The 17,413-nt window shown below is 38.8% G+C and overlaps 1 protein-coding gene across 1 annotated transcript; it reads left to right on the top strand.

The window, feature by feature from the left end:
* Positions 1-14,405: 14,405 nt before the first annotated feature.
* LOC108523089 (olfactory receptor 3A1) lies at positions 14,406-15,365 on the top strand. The gene has a single exon (XM_017863582.1). The coding sequence runs from the start codon at positions 14,418-14,420 to the stop codon at positions 15,363-15,365; it is 948 nt and encodes a 315-aa protein (XP_017719071.1). The 5' UTR covers positions 14,406-14,417.
* Positions 15,366-17,413: the final 2,048 nt, after the last annotated feature.

Genomic DNA, 17,413 nt, shown 5'->3' with positions numbered 1-17,413 from the left:
CTTCTTCCTGGTTTAGTCTTGGGAGAGTGTAAGTGTCCAGGAAATTATCCATTTCTTCTAGATTTTCTAGTTGATTTGTGTAGAGGTATTAATAGTATTCTCTGATGGTAGTTTGTATTTCTGTGGGGTCGGTGGTGATATCCCCTTTATCTTTTTTTATTACATCTATTTGATTCTTCTCTCTTTTCTTCTTTATTAGTCTTGCTAGCAGTGTATCAATTTTGTTAATCTTTTCAAAAAACCAGCTCCTGGATTCATTGATTTTTTGGAGGGTTTTTTGTGTCTCTTTTTTGAGATGGAGTCTCGCTCTGTCACCCAGGCTTGAGTGCAGTGGCGTGATCTCAGCTCACTGCAAGCTCCGCCTCCCGGGTTCACACCGTTGTGCTACCTCAGCCTCCCAAGTAGCTGGGACTGCAGGCTCTTGCCACTATGTCTGGCTAATTTTTGTATTTTTTGTAGAGATCAGGTCTCCCTATGTTATCCAGATCCAAGGCAGGTTTCATCCTCCTCTTCAGGTTTAGGAGTTGGCCTGTCTCTGCACCCAGGTCCTGTTTGGGGATCACTTGATCTCAGGAGATTGAGGTTGTGGTAAGCCATGATGGCACCACTGCATTCCAGCCTGGGTGACAGAGTGAGACCATGTCTCAAAAAAAAAAAAATAAAAGGCCATAATACCCAAAGCAATTTACAGATTCAACCCTATTCTATCAAATTTTCCATGCCATTCTTCACAGAATTAGAAAAAAAATTCTAAAATTCGTAGAGAAACAAAAAAAAAAGCGTGAATAGCCAAAGCAATCCTCACATCTGGGAGAGAAAAAACCCTCCTATGGAGACCCGTATTCAGTCCTAGCCCCACCTCTAGTTCCCTGGTAACTCTGGGAAAGCGGGTAGCTCCTCTATGTCCCTGTCTGTTAAATGGAGGTGTTATAATATCTCCCCTAGCGATCCCCGTAGATTAATATGGGGAATGGAGATGACAACATTGGAGAAATTCTAAATCACCACGGAGGTGTGAAGCCCCACCGCTTCATCCCTGCAGGACTTATTAGACATGTATTATTTTCCTGTCCTTGGCTCTCCCCACATTCTCCTCTCCTTTCTTGGGACTCATTTTGGGATCCCCAAAGGATAATACTGTGGTGGAAGATCACCATGGCAGAGATGGTCTCAGCCTCTCTTTATCTTATTTCCTTTATATATGGCTCCTTATTTGCTTTTGGAGGCACTGACTGAGTTTATGTGGCCTCTTTTCCCCTCCACATCTCTTTCCAGAAAACCTGGCTGGCCTCTGTGCTGTAACAAGGTGAGTTCTGTCATAACCCTCCCTCTGAACCCTGCTAACAGGGAAGAGACTTTAGCTCTTACTCAGTGGGCCAAACCTCCTGGTTTTACAGATATGGTCATCAGAGTCTCAAAAGCTGAAATAAGAGACTTGCTTTGGATGACATGTCAAGTGAGTGGAAGAGCTGAGACTATAACCCAGGAGTTGAGGCTTCTTTTCTTTTGTTTTGTTTGTTTTTTTGATGCAGAGTCTTGCTGTCTCTCCCAGGCTGGAGTGCAGTGGTGCAATCTTAGCTTACTGCAACCTGTGCCTCCCGGGTTCAAGTGATTCTCCTGCCTCAACCTCCCAAGTAGCTGAGACTACAGGCTGTTTTCAGATTCTATTAGGGATGAGTAGAAGGAGATTCAGTGTTCAACTTCTTCACCCAGAACCCAATCCTTACAGGACAGGCTGATCAGACCCTCAAGATCAGCCCTGGTGCGTGAAGAACACGTTGGAGCTTCGGAGCAGGAAGGGGTCACAGCATAGTGAAGGAAGTCTGGGACTCATACGGGCCCAAGAGTGGTAATCTAGAAGGGCCTCCTCATCAGCGATCACTGTTGTGATCCCATCAGCCGCAGACATCCTAGACAGATAGTATGGTGGACAACCCCGGATTTGGGAGATCTTACATAAGCTTTCTCTCTTGCTGGTTGAGGTCTAGACGGTAGCTACTAGGGAGCATACCATTCTGGCCATGACTTACTTGTTTGTAAGGAATATTTCTTCTGATTGTAAAAAAGTTTGTGAAGTTTATATAAAAAGATGTATGTCAGTGTGTGGATTGCTGCAAGAACTGCATACCCCATCTAGACAAAAAGAGGAATCATTCCTACAGCAGTAACCTTGTGCCTTTCCCTCGACTTTTTAACATCTTCTGAATTTTATCAGTCCTTCAAAGTCTAGTGCAAATTCCAACTTGTCCAGAAATCCTTTCCTCATTACTGTTGGCCACAACGATGCCAATAGTAATGGCATCAGAAATCCTATTTGTCAGAAATCCTATTTGTTAACTAGAGCAATCATGCATTTATTTATGAAACAGTGCATACATAAAATGGATTTATGCATATGGTTCCTAAAGATGAATCAGACATGAATCTTGTCCTTAAATTGGACTGGGGGAACTAGGCTACACAGCTACATGATTGTGCTAGGAAGTACAGTGGTAAGTGCCATGTAGAATGTAATTAAAGGGCATTGGGAAAGCTGATAACATAAATATCACTTTAATACGGGCATAGATCAGGAAAGTATTTCTGGGGAAGGTAGCATTAGACCGGAGTCTTAAAGGCTTTAACCATGTGACACTGGAAGGACACTCTATATAGAGAAAACAGCACAAGCAAAGGTGGAGATGTAGGAAATCATAGCGTTTGCAATCATGAGTTTAAAAGAGGGTGATCAGGGCAGCTGGTGACTGTGGCCATGGCCCACCCAAGGCACTGGCTTGGACTTGAGCTACTGCAGGCTGCCAAGCAAGACTTTGGGATCTACAGGAGCACTGCTGTAGAGACTGTGGGAGTGGGTTTTTGAGTCTTAGGAGTGGTCACAAATAGATTCAGAGGGAATTGAAGGAGAAGAGCATGGCTTCATGATTCTTGAGATGCCTTGGGTTACCTAGGGTGGTATCATGTGTGGTGGTTAAGGGCAGAGGCTCTGGAGTCTGACTCCCTGGGTTAAAATCCTGCCTGTAACATGTGCTTTGTGTAACTCATGTTCTTTCTGTACGTCTTATGAGATGAATACCTCAGGATTAATTATAGACAATTTGGAAAGTAGAGAGGAGTAGAAGGAAGAAAATAAAAACCACCTGTTATTACTATTCAAACTACTAATAAATGCTTGGCATTTCCTTCTAGTCTTTGTGTGTGTGTGTGTGTGTGTGTGTGTGTGCATGTGCATGCATTTGTTAATATAAAATTATATTGTATAATTCTGCATCCTGCTTTAATCATATAACCTTATATCGTAAGAATTTCACTTTAAAAATGTGTTTTTGGGCTGGGTGCGGTGGCTCTTGCCTGTAGTCCCAGCACTTTGGGAGGCCAAGGTGGGTGGATCACGAGGTCAAGAGATCAAGACCATCCTAGTGAACATGGTGAAACTCCGTCTCTACTAAAAATACAAAAATTAGCTGGGTGTGGTGGCACACATCTGTAGTCCCAGCTACTCAGGAGGCTGAGGCAGGAGAATTGCTTGAACCCAGGAGGCGGAGGTTGCAGTGAGCCGAGATTGAGCCACTGCACTCTAGCTTACCAACAGAGAGACTCCATCTCAAAAAAAAAAGTGTTTTGAAGTACTTTTATCATGTTTTCATCATTATATACTGATGATATATAAAGAAATATTTGTATATTTGTTTTTCATCTTGCAACTTTTATTTTAATAGCTCTTTTCTTACAGATGAATAGCCCTTTTCTCTTTCTTTCCAACATGCAAACTTTATTTTTCTATTCCTTGACATTAATTTTGCTAGTGATTCTAGGACAGGTATAAAAAATAGACATATTGGTGAGAATCCCTCTCTTGTGCCTGACTTTCATAAGATAATCTGCTATTCGCCATTTGGAAGGATATCATAGTATCCTTCTATTCCTAGATAACTACAACTGTGAGGTTTTTTTTTAAAGAATGGATTGTGAACTATAAAATGTATGTTTTAATTGATTTGATGTGTTATATAAATGCAGTGATGTATTAAATTATCCCTAATTTCTTACAAGAGCTGTAAGTTAATAATGGTGGGTTATTTTTTTAAAATATTCTAATTGTTAACATTTTCTGTAGTTATATGAGCATTTTGTTTTCATAGTCATAACTAGTGTTGTTCTCTAGTGATATTTTTTCTTCCTAAAATTTTTAGATTTTAGCATCAGATATATGTTGACTTCATAAAAGTATTGGGATTTTATATCTTTCTCAAGCTATAGGAAATTTTATATAGCATGAGAACATTCTACTCATTAAAGTTTAAACAAAGTTTTTCTCAACAGCTTTATGAGCTGGAGATTGTTACTAGTATAATTATTCATTTCATTTTATTTTTAATTGAAAATGATTTTATTTATGGAGTACAATGTGATTTTTTATGTGTGTTTATACTGTGGAATGATCAAGCTAACTAACAAATCCATTATTATCACATACTTTTTTGTGGGAAAACATTTAAAACATATTATTTTAGCAATTTTGAAATATATAGTGCATTAATATTTATTACAGTCACCATTCTGTACACTTGATCACTAAAGCTTACTCCTCCTGTCTGAAACTTTGTACCATTTGACACCTCCCTTTCCCCATCTATCCTCCTTCTCTGGCCTCTGATCACCACTATTCTACTCTCTGTGTCTATGAGTTTGACTTTTTTACATTCCACATATACATGAGGTCATGTGGTATTTGTCTTTCTGTGCCTGACTTATTTCACATACTATAATGTCCTCCAGGTTTATCCGTGCTGTCCAAATGACAGAATTTCCTGCTTTTTTGAGGCTGAACAGTATTCCATTGTATATCTATATGTCACATTTTCTTTATCCATTCATCTGATGATGGAAACCTCGGTTGCTTCTGTATCTTAATTTTTATGAATAATGCTGCAATGGACATGGAAGTGCAGTGTCTGTTCAGCTTACTGACCTCAATCCCTTGGATATATACCCAGAGATTAGATTGCTGGATCATGTATATACATGTATGTGTGTGCGTGTCTTTCGCTCCTTTCTAATGCACATCAAAGCATACGATATTCATTCTATAGGTTGTATTTTACTTTTAATAATGTAGCTTTGAGGTCTTTCAAATCAGCATAGACAAAGCTACCTTTCTTTTTTCTATAGCTGCATTATATTCCTTTTTAAGGATGTACCATAAATAATTTAACCAGACTTCTGACTGATGAATTGTTAGGTTATTTATAATTATTTGTTATTACAAACAATTCTTTAACAAATAACCTTAAGGGAGGAGACCACCCCTCATATTGTCTTATGCCCAATTTCTGCCTCCAAAGAAAGAAAAGTAAAACTAAAAGGCAGAAATGAAATCCACGGGCAGACAGCCCGGCGCTGCGCCCTGGGCCTGGTAGTTAAAGATCGACCCCTGACCTAATCGGTTCTGTTATCTATAGATTACAGACATTGTGTAGGAATGCACTGTGAAAATCCCTATCCTGTTCTGTTCTTTTCTAATTACCGGTGCATGCAGCCCCCAGTCACGTACCCCCTGCTTGCTCAGTCAATCACGACCCTCTCACACGCACCCCCTTAGAGTTGTGAGCTCTTAAAGGGACAGGAATTGCTCACTCGGGGAGCTCGGCTCTTGAGACAGGAGTCTTGCCGATGCCCCCGGCCGAATAAACCCCTTTCATCTTTAACTCAGTGTCTGAGGAATTTTGTCTGCTGCTCATCCTGCCACAACCTCATAATATGTAATTTCTTATATGTGATCATTTATCTATTGAATAAATCCCTGCAAGTGGAATTAGCAGGTAAAAGGAAAAACACATTTGTAATTTATCATATATTGCCAAATATATGATAAAGTTAGAGCAACTTATATTCCACTGATGATCTCTGAGGGGGCATGTTTTCCCACATCTCATCAAATAAGAGAGAATGGTTGGATGATATGTTCGCCAAACATGTTGGGACAGCATTTATTGAGAGAAAACTTACGGGGACCCGAGTGGTATCAAGAATGCAGGTCCTCCATGCCCATCACATTCTGGGACATCACCCCACTGTCTTTGGGCTGCATGACTGGGGAAATATCTTTAACACCAGCCCCTACCCGGCATAATCAGGAGGCTGCATCTAAGCCCAGAGCTGCAGCTCTGCAACATGGCAGAACCTATGGCCTGAGCCCTACTTTAACAGTGGATCAGGATCAGTCACTTAAGACCTCTGGTATAGACAATTTCTATAGCACCTTGCAGAAGGCCAGCCTGCAGAGTTAAACCTTACTTATCAGAAAGCATTTGGTCTTTTTCAATCTGATAGGAGAAAAATGGTATTGTGTTGCAGTTTGATTTGCATTCCTCTAGTGAATTTAATCTTCTTTTCTTGTTTTAAGAGATATTTGTGTATTTTATCTGTGAAATGTTAAATCATTCTGCCACTTTTCTATTGAGTTGTTGGTCTTTATATATATGAGAGGTAGCTGTTTATATATTAGGAATATGGGTCCATTGTCTCTGGTGTCAGTTGCAACTGTTTTTTTCCGAGTTTGTTGTCTTTTAATTATGCTTATATCAATTAAGTATATTAATTGGAATTCAACGCAAGAAAAAGCAACACAACATTTTGAAATTTACTGTAGGAATTAAACTTTAAACTACTTTTGAAGCAAAAGGAGTTGGGAAAATAACAATCTGAAAAGCAGCGGAGAAAAATCCCTAACCAGCTCTGGTGCGGGTGCAGGAGGTAGAGCTCCCAGGAAGGCAGGTAAGTCCAGCTGGTGGAATGGCGAAGGCGGCAGATGTGGAAAGCTGAAGGTTAGTTATTGGCTCTTCATGGCTACCATTTCTGTGAGTTTACAGCAAAGCATCCAGTTGCTGTTGTTGAGCAGCATGGCAGTCAGGAAGGGGAGCTCTAAACAGAGCAAGAAAAAGCAGGGATAAACTGGAACCCTGCAGAGAGCATAACAACTTCACTTATTCCTTACAGCTATCATGCAGGTTCCCTCAGTGGCCAAGCCTAACCTGGAACTTTATAGGGAATGGGATTTGGGGAATATAGTCCCAGCTTAGATTAATTGCCAGAATTTTAAATTAGATTAATCAATTTTGATGTTTTATTTGTATTTGCTATATTTAGTCATTCTTACATTATTAAAATTCTTCATTTCTTTCCTAATAACTTTATGCTTTAATTTTTACATTTAAATCTTCGATCTATTTAGAATTTATTTTTGCAGAGTATATGAGGCATGAGTACAACTTACCTTTTCCAGATAGCGATATTACCCCAATAGCGTTTATTGAATAATACATCTCCCATTCATGTAAGGTGCTACTTATATGATGTACTAGGCTCCTGTTTTATTTTAGGCCTGTTCCTGGACTTTTCATTCATTCCATTGTTCTGGCTTGCTGGTCTTGAGCCAGTATCAAAGTGTTTACATTGCTGGGGCTTTATAATATATTTTAAAAGTTGGGGCTGGGCACAGTGGCTCATGCCTGTAATCCCAGCACTTTGGGAGGCTGAGGCAGCCGGGTCACCGAAGTCAGGAGTTCGAGACCAGCCTGACCAACATGGTGAAACCCCGTCTCTACTAAAATACAAAATTAGCCAGGTGTGGTGGTGCATGCCTATAATCCCAGCTACTTGGGAGGCTGAGACAGGAGAATCACTTGAACTCGGGAGGTGGAAGCTGCAGTGAGTTGAGATGACACCACTGCACCCCAGCCTGGGTGACAGAGCAAGACTGTCTCAAAAAAAAAAAAAAAAATGCTGGAAGACATAGTCCATCTTCACTAATTTTCCCACAACGCTTGGTTGTTTTTCTATACAGAATTTAGAACCAGCAAAATATTTATTTTCAAAATATTCTATTGGCATTTTTTATTGGAAATTGCTATAATTTGTTGATTCTTTAGGGATAAATGACATCCTACTGTTACAGAATCTTCCAGTCTAAGAATATGACATGTTTTTTTCCACCTGCTCAAATCTTATTTTGTATCTTTTGGCGTATATTAAAGTTTTCTTTATGAAGTTGTTTTACATTCTTTGTTGAGCTTAATCTCTGGGAAGTTTATCTCTTTGTTATTATTGTAAGCATTTTTTATTCCATTATATCTTCTGATTTTTTAAAGCATTCTTGTTTTTATGTACGTAAGCTGTACATTAACATCTGTACATTAATTTTTAATACAGCAGCCTTGCTGAGGTGTTGTACTGATTGTAATAGTTTTTCTCATCTGATTCTTGGTTTTCCAAGTATACCATCATATTATTTGAAAATAATTATAATTTGCATCTTCCTTTCCAATTTTTATATCCCAGATTTCCTTTTATTGTGTAATTGCCTTGGCCAATATTTCCTGAAATTGTTAAATAACAGAAGTAATTAGATTTTCTTTCCCTTGTCACTAACAGAAATACTTCTTATATTTTCCAAAAGTTATTACGGTGCCTTTGAAGTTGAAGTAGCTCTGTAGCTCTGTGATTCATGTTAAGTACATCTCCATTCATTTCTATTTTTAAATAAGTTAAAATATAAATAATGGATAAATGTTTTATCTAACACCTTTTCAAATCTACAGAGAGAATAATGTTTTTTCTTTTCATCTATTAATGTAATTAAATGTACTAATATTTTAAATAATTTTAAGATGTCTTTGCATTCCTGGAATAAACCTAGCTGGTGATGGTGAATGATTTTTGTCTCATATTTCCAGCTACTGTGCCCCTAATATTTCATTCAGTATTTTGCATTAATATTAATAAATAAGATTGACCAATATTATTCTTTATTTTCTCTTGTTCCTTTTTTTTGTTTTTGAGCCAGAGCTGTCTCTGGGCTGGAGTGTAGTGGCATGATCTCGGCTCGCTGCAACCTCTGCCTCCCGAGTTCAAGCGATTCTCCTGCCTCAGCCTCCCAAGTAGCTGGGAACACAGGCGCCCGCAACCATGCCCAGCTAATTTTTGTAGTTTTAGTAGAGATGGGGTTTCACTATGTTGCCCAGGCTGGTTTCGAACTCCTGACCTCATTATCCGCCTGCCTCAGCCTCCCTGAGTGCTGGGATTACAGGCGTGAGCCACTGCACCCAGCCTTTTTATTCCTTTTTTTAGGGGTACTGTTTTTGTTGATTTGGGGAATAGATGGTATGCCCCTTCTATAAACGTAATTTGAAAAGATTTCCTTCTTCAGTATCCCAGTACAGTCAAGGAACATTGGAAAAACTGATTCCTTGAAATTTTAACACAATTTTTCCATTTTTTGGTAGGGATGGGGAATGTTGGTGGTCGTGTAATGGAATGGAGTCCCTTTTGAACAACTTTATCTGTATCTTTTCCCATAGTAATTAACTTCTTTCAGTTTTTTCAGCTTGAGCAAGTTTTCACATGACTTTTAATCATATTTTACCAATTATGTCCAATTTTCAAAAAATATATATTGGGGTAAAGTGACTTTGTAAGTAATTTTAATCTTTTAATGTAACTGTGATTATTTTCCTTTATAAATTAGTTTTATATAGTTGTATTTTCTTTCTTTTTATTGGTTGAATTAATACAAAATTTAACAAGTTTATATACCCCTTTTCCTACCCATAAAAGATTTATTGAAATTGATTAGCTCTGTATTTCTACTCAAATTTTGCTTTTATCATTACTTTTCTTATGGTTCCTTTTCTAATGTCTTGATTGGATCCTTTAATTCTTTTTCTGTTGTTGGTATACTCATTTAAGGCTGTGAATTCTTTTCTGAACACTGATTTAATCCATTTTAAAATGTACTGCTTTCATTATCTCCTTTTCTTCTTCAGATATTCTTTAGTTTTGTTTTCATTCTCTGTTTGGTCCAACTGTTTCTTAAGTATTTCTTTAAATATTGGATTTTATTTTATTTATTTATTTTTAAATTTATTATACTTTATGTTCTAGGGTACATATGCACAGCGTGCAGGTTTGTTCCATATGTATACATGTGCCATGTTGGTGTGCTGCACCCATTAACTCGTCATTTCCATTAGGTAAATCTCCTAATGCTATCCCTCCCCCCTCCCCCCACCCACAACAGACCCCGGTGTGTGATGTTCCCCTTTCTGTGTCCAAGTGTTCTCATTGTTCATTTCCCACCTATGAGTGAGAAAATGCAATGTTTGGTTTTCTGTTCATGCGATAGTTTGCTGAGAATGATGGTTTCCAGCTGCATCCATGTCCCTACAAAGGACATGAACTCATCCTTTTTTGTGGCTGCATAGTATTCCATGGTGTATATGTGCCACATTTTCTTAATCAAACATTACAAGAAAAAAACAACCCCACCAAAAAGTGGGCAAAGGATATAAGCAGACACTTCTCACAAGAAGACATTTGTGCAGCCAACAGACACACGAAAAAATGCTCATCATCACTGGCCATCAGAGAAATGCAAATCAAAACCACAATGAGATACCATCTCACACCAGTTAGAATGGCGGTCATTAAAAGTCAGGAAACAACAGGTGCTAGAGAGGATGTGGAGAAACAGGAACACTTTTACACTGTTCGTGGGACTGTAAACTAGTTCAACCATTGTGGAAGACAGTGTGGCGATTCCTCAAGGATCTAGAACTAGAAATACCATTTGACCCAGCGATACCATTACTGGGTATATACCCAAAGGATTATAATTCATGCTGCTATAAAGACACATGCACACATATGTTTATTGTGGCCCTATTCACAATAGCAAAGACTTGGAACCAACCCAAATGTCCATCAAGGACAGACTGGATTTTATTTTTAAAATCATGTTTCTTTCAGTTGGGCTCTGATCATATATTATTGTTTATATTATTTGTTCTTTTGAAGTTTGCTGAATTTCTGGTCTTATATATGCTCTTTCTGGGCAGTGAATGTTTCATGGGCACTTAAGGAAGGTGTGCAATGTCAATTGGTTCTACCTCTTGAAAAATATTGAGGTTTTTTATCGCCTTACTTTATTCTGCCAACTTAAATTTATATGGACTGGAAAGTCACTGAAATCCACTGTTAACCTGTTTCTGACTATTTCTCTTTGAACATCCTGTGCTTTTTGCTTTACCTATCAATGCTATATACTTGGGACATTCGTTTTTGTACCTGTTACATCTTCTTGCACCCCTTATAAAATGCTCTTCTTTTCCTCATTTACTGACATTTTTTAATTCAAACACATTTTATATTAAGATTATGATCCCTGCTTTATTTTTGTTTACATCTGGCTGGTATTCCTTTACCTTTCACCCTTTCTAATTAACTTTGTTTTGGTTATATATTTTGGCATCAGCGTACAGTTGTATTTTTTAGATCCAACCTGAAATTATTTTCTTTTACTAGATGAGCTTGGCCCACTCGACTTTATCATTATAAGTGTGTTTGGTATTAATTTTATTCTATTATTTTATGTTATACAGTTTGCTTTTATTGTTTTGAAATACCCCTTCACTGTAAGGGCCACATTTGTCTTTGTTTTGTGTGCATGCTTCCTCTCATGTTTTAGAAGATTTTTTTCTAGGGTTACTTTTATAACTGTAACTTTGTGTAGAGTTCTAACACTCTGTTTCTAGTCAGTGTCTACTAATTCCCTGGTATAAGCACAATGAAATTAGCATATTCCCATTTCTTTTCCCTTTTCTCTTTCTCCTATACCATGTAATTTATTTGATTATGTTATACTAATCTTCCTTTTATACTGGTTTGTGTACTTATACATTTGTTATGTAATTTATCAGGTTTAAATAATATCTTTTAACATTCAGCTATAGAAGATGAGGAAGTCAACACATACTTCCTTCTATCTCCTTTTTTGCTAATTATAAACATTTTACCTTTTGAGATTTTAAAACCATTTACATTTTATTTCATACTTATAATTTCCACAAATGTTTTAGTCTTAGACCTATAGTTAAATACATTTAAGATTAACCATCAGTTTATAGACTGCAGAGTTCCCATTTTTCTTTTTGTTGACTGAAGTCTGTTTCTTAAAAAAGCTTCTGTTAAAAAACGAAACAAAACTCTGAAGTCTGCTTTTTTCAACAACGGCTAATGTTTGTAACTTTCCTTGAATTCTCAGATTGCCAACTTGACTTTATATATGAATATTATATTTGAATAATGATCTAGATAGTTTTAACAATTTTGGATCATATTTTCTTTCCCCAGAGGCTGCAGGCATGTTTTTCATTACATTCCAGCTTTGACTGCTACTTTGGAGAAATGATATACTATCTTAATTTATTTCCTTTAGAATTGACTGGATTTTGTTTGTTTTTGACTAGGCTATCCATTTCTTAAATCATTGATATTCGGTGGTACTCCAGTGGTATGTGACAATGCTGGCATTCTGTATGAATGTTCCCTGGGACAAGGTGTGCACTTCTGAATTGTAAATTCAAGTGTTTCTGTAATTTTTTAATTAAAATTGAGTTTTAAATAATTGTTCTTTTTCACTTTTTTGATTTCCTCCTTTGGTAATTCTATTGTACATAGATTGGATCTCCTTTGTCTCTCCTCATATCTGTCATTTTCTCTCTTTTCTCATTTAATCTTGTCATCTTTTAAAACACTGTTCCTGCATCTGTCTACTTTTTTTTCATTGTATTGTTTCTAATTTTTTTTTTTTTTTGGTGTAGTGATTTTACATTTCTTTAACATCTTTTCTTTCTTCTTCCAGCTCATATTTCTTAATTTTCTTGAAATCTCTTTCCTCAGCTCTTATATTTTTACTCTGTTTTCTTATTTTATATCGGAAAATGCCTCCTTAAGTTTTTTTTTTTTTTTTTTGTTTTTTCTTAAATTTTTGGAGAGGCTGCTGAAATGTTTGGTAACAATTTTCTTTTCATTATTATTTCATTTTTTTAAGTTCCAGGGTACGTGTGCAGGACATGCAGCTTTGTTACATAGTTACCTATGTGCCATGAACATGTGCCATGGTGGTTTGCTGCACCTATCAACCCATCACCTAAGTATTAAGCCCAGAATGCATTAGCTCTTTTCCCTAATGTTCTCCCCCCCAGCCACCCTCCTATGACAGGCCCCAGTATGTGTGGTTTCCCTCCCTGTGTCCATGTGTTCTCATTGTTCAGCTCCCACTTATAAGAGAACATGCAGTGTTTGGTTTCCTGTTCCTGCATTGGTTTGCTGAGGATAATGGCTTCCAGCTTCATCCATGTCCCTGCAAAAGACATGATCTCATTCTTTTTCATGGTTTCATAGTATTCCATGGTCTACGTGTACCACATTTGCTTTATCCAGTCTGTCATTGATGGGCATTTGGGTTGATTCCATGTCTTTGCTAGGTAACAATTTTCATATGTTCAATGGCAACATTCTTTGATGGAGTGAATTTTATCATCCATTTGTCTTTCTTGTTTCTTTACCTCTTTTTTCTGGTAAAATCCTTGTTTATATGCTATGCAGGTTTGTTTTAATCCTTAAATGAAATGAGTTTTTGCCAAACTATATATTCACAAGATACTTGTATCTTGCAAGGCTAAGACATGATTCAGACTAGCAGTAACCTACCTTGTGATTCAGAATTGGAGGTAAATTATTTTAGCTTTTACTTGTATGTAATGAATAGAGACAGGTAACTACAACTGTGAGAACTGATGTATTTTTTTCTATCTTTTGCCTCCAGTATTATGCTTTGTCTATAGCCTGTGTACCTAAGTCTTCATTTAGCCTTTTCTCTGCTTCTTGAGTTCAGTTCAGGATCACAGAGGATTATGGTGCCATACTTTACACCGTATACCCATTATTGCAAACAAGAGCTTTGGTTTTGTTTTTTATTGATTGCCTCCCTCCACCCAACTTTTTTTTTTTTTTTTTTAAAGAGAATTATACTCATTTAACTCTTCTATAGTCATGGATTTCCTCTCTCTGCTTCTTGTCACTCTCCTATTTGATCTTTACTGTTCTTGAATCCATCCAATCTAGTTTATGGATTGGGGTTGTGGACATTTACTAGTTTCTTTGAAGATAGAATCTGTATGTTTCTTTTTCTGCTTGTTTTGGAAAGAGAGAAATTCTGAGAAGAGAACATTTTGGATTTACTCGGCCATGTTCAAACCAGAAGTATACTTTTGCTTATTTTCCCAAGGGTATGTCTTGCATAATCTTTACAAATAGGTTCTTGCAGCTGGGGGGTCGGTTGGAGGAGGGAGATCCAGAGTGGTAATGTTACCTGTGTGTACACCTGCAAATAAAGGTAGATGTAGTGAAAGAGTAAACAAGTGTAGTGTGGCCTGAGGAGCACAAAATTCCTTACTTGTACAGAGTGAATGTGGCAGAGGGCTGGGCAAGTAGAAGGAGATCTGTTTCTTTTTTCTGAATAAATAAATTATTGGGAGGAGTGATTATTTTTCTCCTTGGATGTTTCTTTGCAGGAACTCATGCAGCCAGAATCTGGGGCCAATGGAACAGCTGTTGCTGAGTTCATCCTGCTGGGCTTGGTGGAGGTGCCAGGGCTGCAGCCAGTTGTCTTTGTGCTCTTCCTCTTTGCCTACCTGGTCACGGTCGGGGGCAACCTCAGCATCCTGGCAGCCGTCTTGGTGGAGCCCAAACTCCACACCCCCATGTACTTCTTCCTGGGGAACCTATCAGTGCTGGATGTTGGGTGCATCAGTGTCACTGTTCCCTCAGTATTGAGTCATCTCCTGTCCCACAAGCGTGCAGTTCCCTACGGGGCCTGCCTTACCCAACTCTTCTTCTTCCATCTGTTCGTTGGAGTGGACTGCTTCTTGCTGACCGCCATGGCCTATGACCGATTCCTGGCCATCTGCCAGCCCCTCACCTACAGCATGCGCATGAGTCAGATAGTCCAGAGGATGTTGGTGGCTGCATCCTGGGCTTGTGCCTTCACCAATGCACTGACCCACACTGTGGCCATGTCTGTGCTCAACTTCTGTGGCCCCAATGTGATCAATCACTTCTACTGTGACCTCCCACAGCTCTTCCAGCTCTCCTGCTCCAGCACCCAACTCAATGAGCTGCTGCTTTTTGCTGTGGGTTTTATAATGGCAGGCACCCCCATGGCTCTCATTGTCATCTCCTATATCCACGTGGCCGCTGCAGTCCTGCGAATTCGCTCTGCAGAGGGCAAGAAGAAAGCCTTCTCCACATGTGGCTCCCATCTCACTGTGGTGGCCATGTTCTATGGTTCAGGTATCTTTAACTATATGCGACTAGGTTCAACCAAGCTTTCAGACAAGGATAAAGCTGTTGGAATTTTCAACACTGTCATCAATCCCATGCTGAATCCCATCATCTACAGCCTCAGAAACCCTGATGTGCAGAGTGCTCTCTGGAGGCTGCTCACGGGGAGGCGGTTACTGGCTTGAGGAGGTCTCAATTGACCTTTTCTCCTTGCATCTTTTGTACTAACGGAAAAATCTTCTAGAGCCAGAAACTAGGGGAAAAAAATGGTTCAGACTTGTTTCTGTTTCCATGGGCATAAGAAGGACTTTTTGTAGGGAATAATAGCTTTCATTTCTTAAAGCCGTCCTGCCCAATTATAGGTAATGAGTGTATAGGATCTGCCAAACCAGCCCCTTAGACATGTTCAACTTCAGGCACCGTGTTCTCTCCTTTCTGGCTAGAGGTGAAACCTAGGAAGCTGTGAATGCTCGCGGTTCATGTCCCAGAGGGAACGACTCTTTGGTTGGTTACAGCCTGTGTTGCCAGAAGTACCCCAGAAAACTCCCCCCGAGAAGTCGTATTTTTCCCTCAGGTTCAGGTATGCTTGGTCTGTTTATAAAACATAGGTCTAGAGATGAGGATTGTTTGATTTCTCCCATCAGAACTCTATAAGCAAAAATGAAATAAAAAGAAACAGAAACAAAAAAGTAGCTCTTTCTCTTCCCTTTAAACAAGGACCCTACAGCATAGACAGGGGACAGAGGGGAAGCTGCATGGTTACGTATTCTCTAGTAATTCTGGAGCACCTGATGCCTGTGTGCAACTCGCAGACTTGTTTCTAAATGCTAAAACTCCATTAATACGTATTGTATCTCTTATGATACAAAAATGAATTTTGCTCATCTTTTTTCCCCATGTGTTTCAAATTTTTCGAGAAGATAAGAATTTATAATCTAGAAAAGATAAGAATTTATAATCTAAGCATTATTTACGTATTTTAAAAAACCCAAGACTCCTCAATATGAAAATGTCTCCAAAACTCTCACTCTTAATCTCCAAAGCTCCTTGCTGAGATAATCCATGACTATCAATGCAAGTCGTATGGTGAGGAGTCACCCTGAATGTCCCTTCTCAGTAGGGGAGTGTGGCTCTGACCCAGAGCATTCTCTCAACGTCCTTGATGTTAGATCAGCCATGAGCTCGCTGTATCTTTTCAGCCTCCCATTTAGGACTCATTGCCCACTCCTGGCAACTCTGCTGTGCCACTGCTGGTTCCCAATGCATCTCCCTAAAACTTTCCTTTGACTGGCACCTGTGACTTGGCTTCTCCATAATATTTTATGGGGGTGAGGGATTGAACAGACGCGGTAAGATAGAGATAAACAGAACAGACACAAAAGAGGGAAGCAAAACAAGATTGGAGGAGGAGAGTTGGTGGGAAAACGAAATGGAAAGATGAGGAGTAGGGAGAATTGCAAGTGGTGGGGGTTGAAAGGGAAGCATGGCCAGATTAGAGAGGAGCAGATGGGGTACACAGAATGGAGAATGTGAAAGAATGGAGGAATTGGGTAAGATGCTTTGAGACTGTTAAAAGATCAGAGGAAGAAAGTAGGGGAATAAAATAAGTGGGTCACACATGAGATATGTGGGCATCCCATTCTGTGTTGTCCAGCAACAACCAATTCCAGTAGCCCTGATGCCATCATTGTAGTCCATCTTCTCTACTAAGAAGGAAGTGATTGATATTTTAAGTTATGCTAAATATACAAAAAAAGTGCACCGAGGACTCGTTTTCTCTCTCTCTAAACAGAGGTGCTCCTAGGATGTCAGGAAGAAGGTTTACTAGATGAGAAAACACAGAAGAAAAGAGTGCTGGGTATTCTCTCCAGCTGCATATCTAAAATGTCATCAAAATTTGTGACAAACTGCCCAAATTAGACTCCCTACCTTTTGAGTCATGCTGGCTGACAGTGTCAGTAGACAAAAGAAAAAGATGTCTTTTTTCTGATTCTTAACTGCATCATCAGACAAATTTCAGGGACACAGTCAGTCTCCTTCAAAGGTCAAAAAGACTGTTGGGGAAGACCTGGGATATGGTTCCCATCTCATCCCTTCTCTCATTCACGATGTGCTTGACCTTGAATAAGTTGATTAGTTCCTCTGGGTCTGTTCTTGACCGAAAGCACTAGGTTATATTAAGGTTCTTCCACTGCGAATGTTCTGTGATTCTCTTAGTTTGAATGGAGAGAAA

Source organism: Rhinopithecus bieti, unplaced genomic scaffold, assembly GCF_001698545.2.
Source record: "Rhinopithecus bieti isolate Rb0 unplaced genomic scaffold, ASM169854v2 scaffold_70516, whole genome shotgun sequence".
In the NCBI taxonomy this organism is placed as follows: domain Eukaryota; kingdom Metazoa; phylum Chordata; class Mammalia; order Primates; family Cercopithecidae; genus Rhinopithecus; species Rhinopithecus bieti.
This window is presented reverse-complemented; position numbering and strand designations above follow the sequence as displayed.

What these genes read in the sequence shown, in the direction of transcription:
- LOC108523089 (XM_017863582.1), top strand. Translation starts at nt 14,418, where the DNA reads ATGCAGCCAGAATCTGGGGCCAATGGAACAGCTGTTGCTGAGTTCATC.